This window comes from Phalaenopsis equestris, unplaced genomic scaffold, assembly GCF_001263595.1.
Source record: "Phalaenopsis equestris unplaced genomic scaffold, ASM126359v1 Scaffold000090, whole genome shotgun sequence".
NCBI classification, from domain to species: domain Eukaryota; kingdom Viridiplantae; phylum Streptophyta; class Magnoliopsida; order Asparagales; family Orchidaceae; genus Phalaenopsis; species Phalaenopsis equestris.
The window spans coordinates 449,913-451,539 of record NW_018164532.1 but is presented as its reverse complement, the minus strand read 5'-3'; the positions used below and the strand labels follow the sequence as shown (position 1 = coordinate 451,539).

The 1,627-nt window shown below is 45.4% G+C and overlaps 1 protein-coding gene across 1 annotated transcript; it reads right to left on the bottom strand.

The window, feature by feature from the left end:
- Window positions 1-390: 390 nt before the first annotated feature.
- Window positions 391-1,165, bottom strand: LOC110020060 (zinc finger protein 8-like). Its single transcript, XM_020718034.1, has one exon. It carries the CDS (start codon window positions 853-855, stop codon window positions 391-393), a length of 465 nt encoding a protein of 154 aa, XP_020573693.1. The 5' UTR covers window positions 856-1,165.
- Between the last annotated feature and the right edge of the window lie 462 nt (window positions 1,166-1,627).

Here is a 1,627-nt window from a genome sequence, read left to right as displayed (position 1 = left end):
TCCGTCAATTTCTGATATTGGCCGCCATGCCACCCTCACACTTCTATCGTTGCTTATTTATCAACTATCGGTGTCTGACCATCACCTCTAAATTACCAAAACATTGCTACTCAAATATCGAAGGTTGTGACAAAAGCCTAATCTTTATTTTTCATTTTCTTTAAGATTTACAATGATTTGATGGTGACACGGGTGAGTAAAAATATGAGTTTTGTAGTTTAAAAAGTTATCTAATTTGCATAAAAACTTGATTTTTAAATAGCAATGTTTCTTATTCTGTCTGTGCAATTACTAATTATGCCTAGAAAAAATAGTCGGGGGGCATTCTCATAAAACATGTTGAGAAAATTAATTGCAGGAACGGATCCATGCAGTTTTGAAAATAACAAATTACAAATGGAGATCAAGGCTCACACCATCCTTATAAACACTCTTCCCAGAAGGCGGCGGCGCCATATTCCAAGGTGAGTAGAACCGAGACGCAGGATGACTGAAAGGGAGGCGGCTAGTTGCCGCCGCCGCCGCCGATCCAAAACTGTGGGAGCCAATCAGGCCGAGCATGTGGGCCCGCTTCGCCTTTTGGCGCTCCAGCTTGTGGGCGTTCTGGTGACCTCCGAGAGCTTGGGAGGTGGGGAAGTTACGGCAGCAGTAATGGCATTCGAATTTCTTTCCGGCGGTGTCGGCGGCGGCGGCGTCGGCGGCGGACAGAGAATGGTCGGTGGCGGTGGAGGAAAAGTTGAAGCCGAAGAGACGGAAGTTGGGAGCTTTAGGCTGCGGCGGCGGAGGGCGGCTGATGAAGGGGAGTTGGGAGAAGGAGTCAATGGTCAGGAAAGATTGGGGTTTTCTGTCGTTCATTTTTTGGTTGTTTTTAAGGTTTTTGGGGAGGGGAAGGGAGAAGGAAGGAGAGCTAAGAGATAATAGTCAGATAACAGAGCTGCTGTATACTGCTAACTACCATGTTTCTCTCTCTAGATTGATGATCACTTTGGGAACTCTGTGGTCTCTGCTTGCTCTGCTTTCTTCTTTATATAACTAGCTATCATGCATTGTAGCTATCAGTGCAGGACAGACTTTGTCTCTCCACATACTTCACATACTCTCTCTCTCTCTCCCTCTCTCTCTCTCTCTCTCTATCAATGCCTATATGAGTGAATGTCGAAGGATATGGAATTGGCTAGGTTGAGGGATTCTTTAATTCAGATGGAGGCTTTATATCTGGCTGAGGCCTCAGAGAGAGAGAGAGAGAGAGAGAGAGAGAGAGAGAGAGAGAGAGAGAGAGAGAGTGGTCCTTGTGGGTGGGTTTCAATATTACTCCGATGGGGAAAAGTGGACCTTGCTCTGTTTTTTTAGTTTTTACCACGTCTCCCATTCTATCATTTGCTATGATTTAACTTGAAGTTACTATTATAGCCTTGCTCTAGAGGATCGGATCAAGCCGATCTGATCGACCAATTCAATTGCGAACTATTGATCAGTCTAGTCTGAATCATAGAAAAGTGTCCATTTTGATTTTGAGCAGCCTAGAACCTGTGGGACCACTGATCAGCCATGCGGTACAACCAATTTTGTGTGATCTCAAGCGGCGTGAGGGCGATGCATTATGGCGTAGGAGCGCTGCTTTTGCATA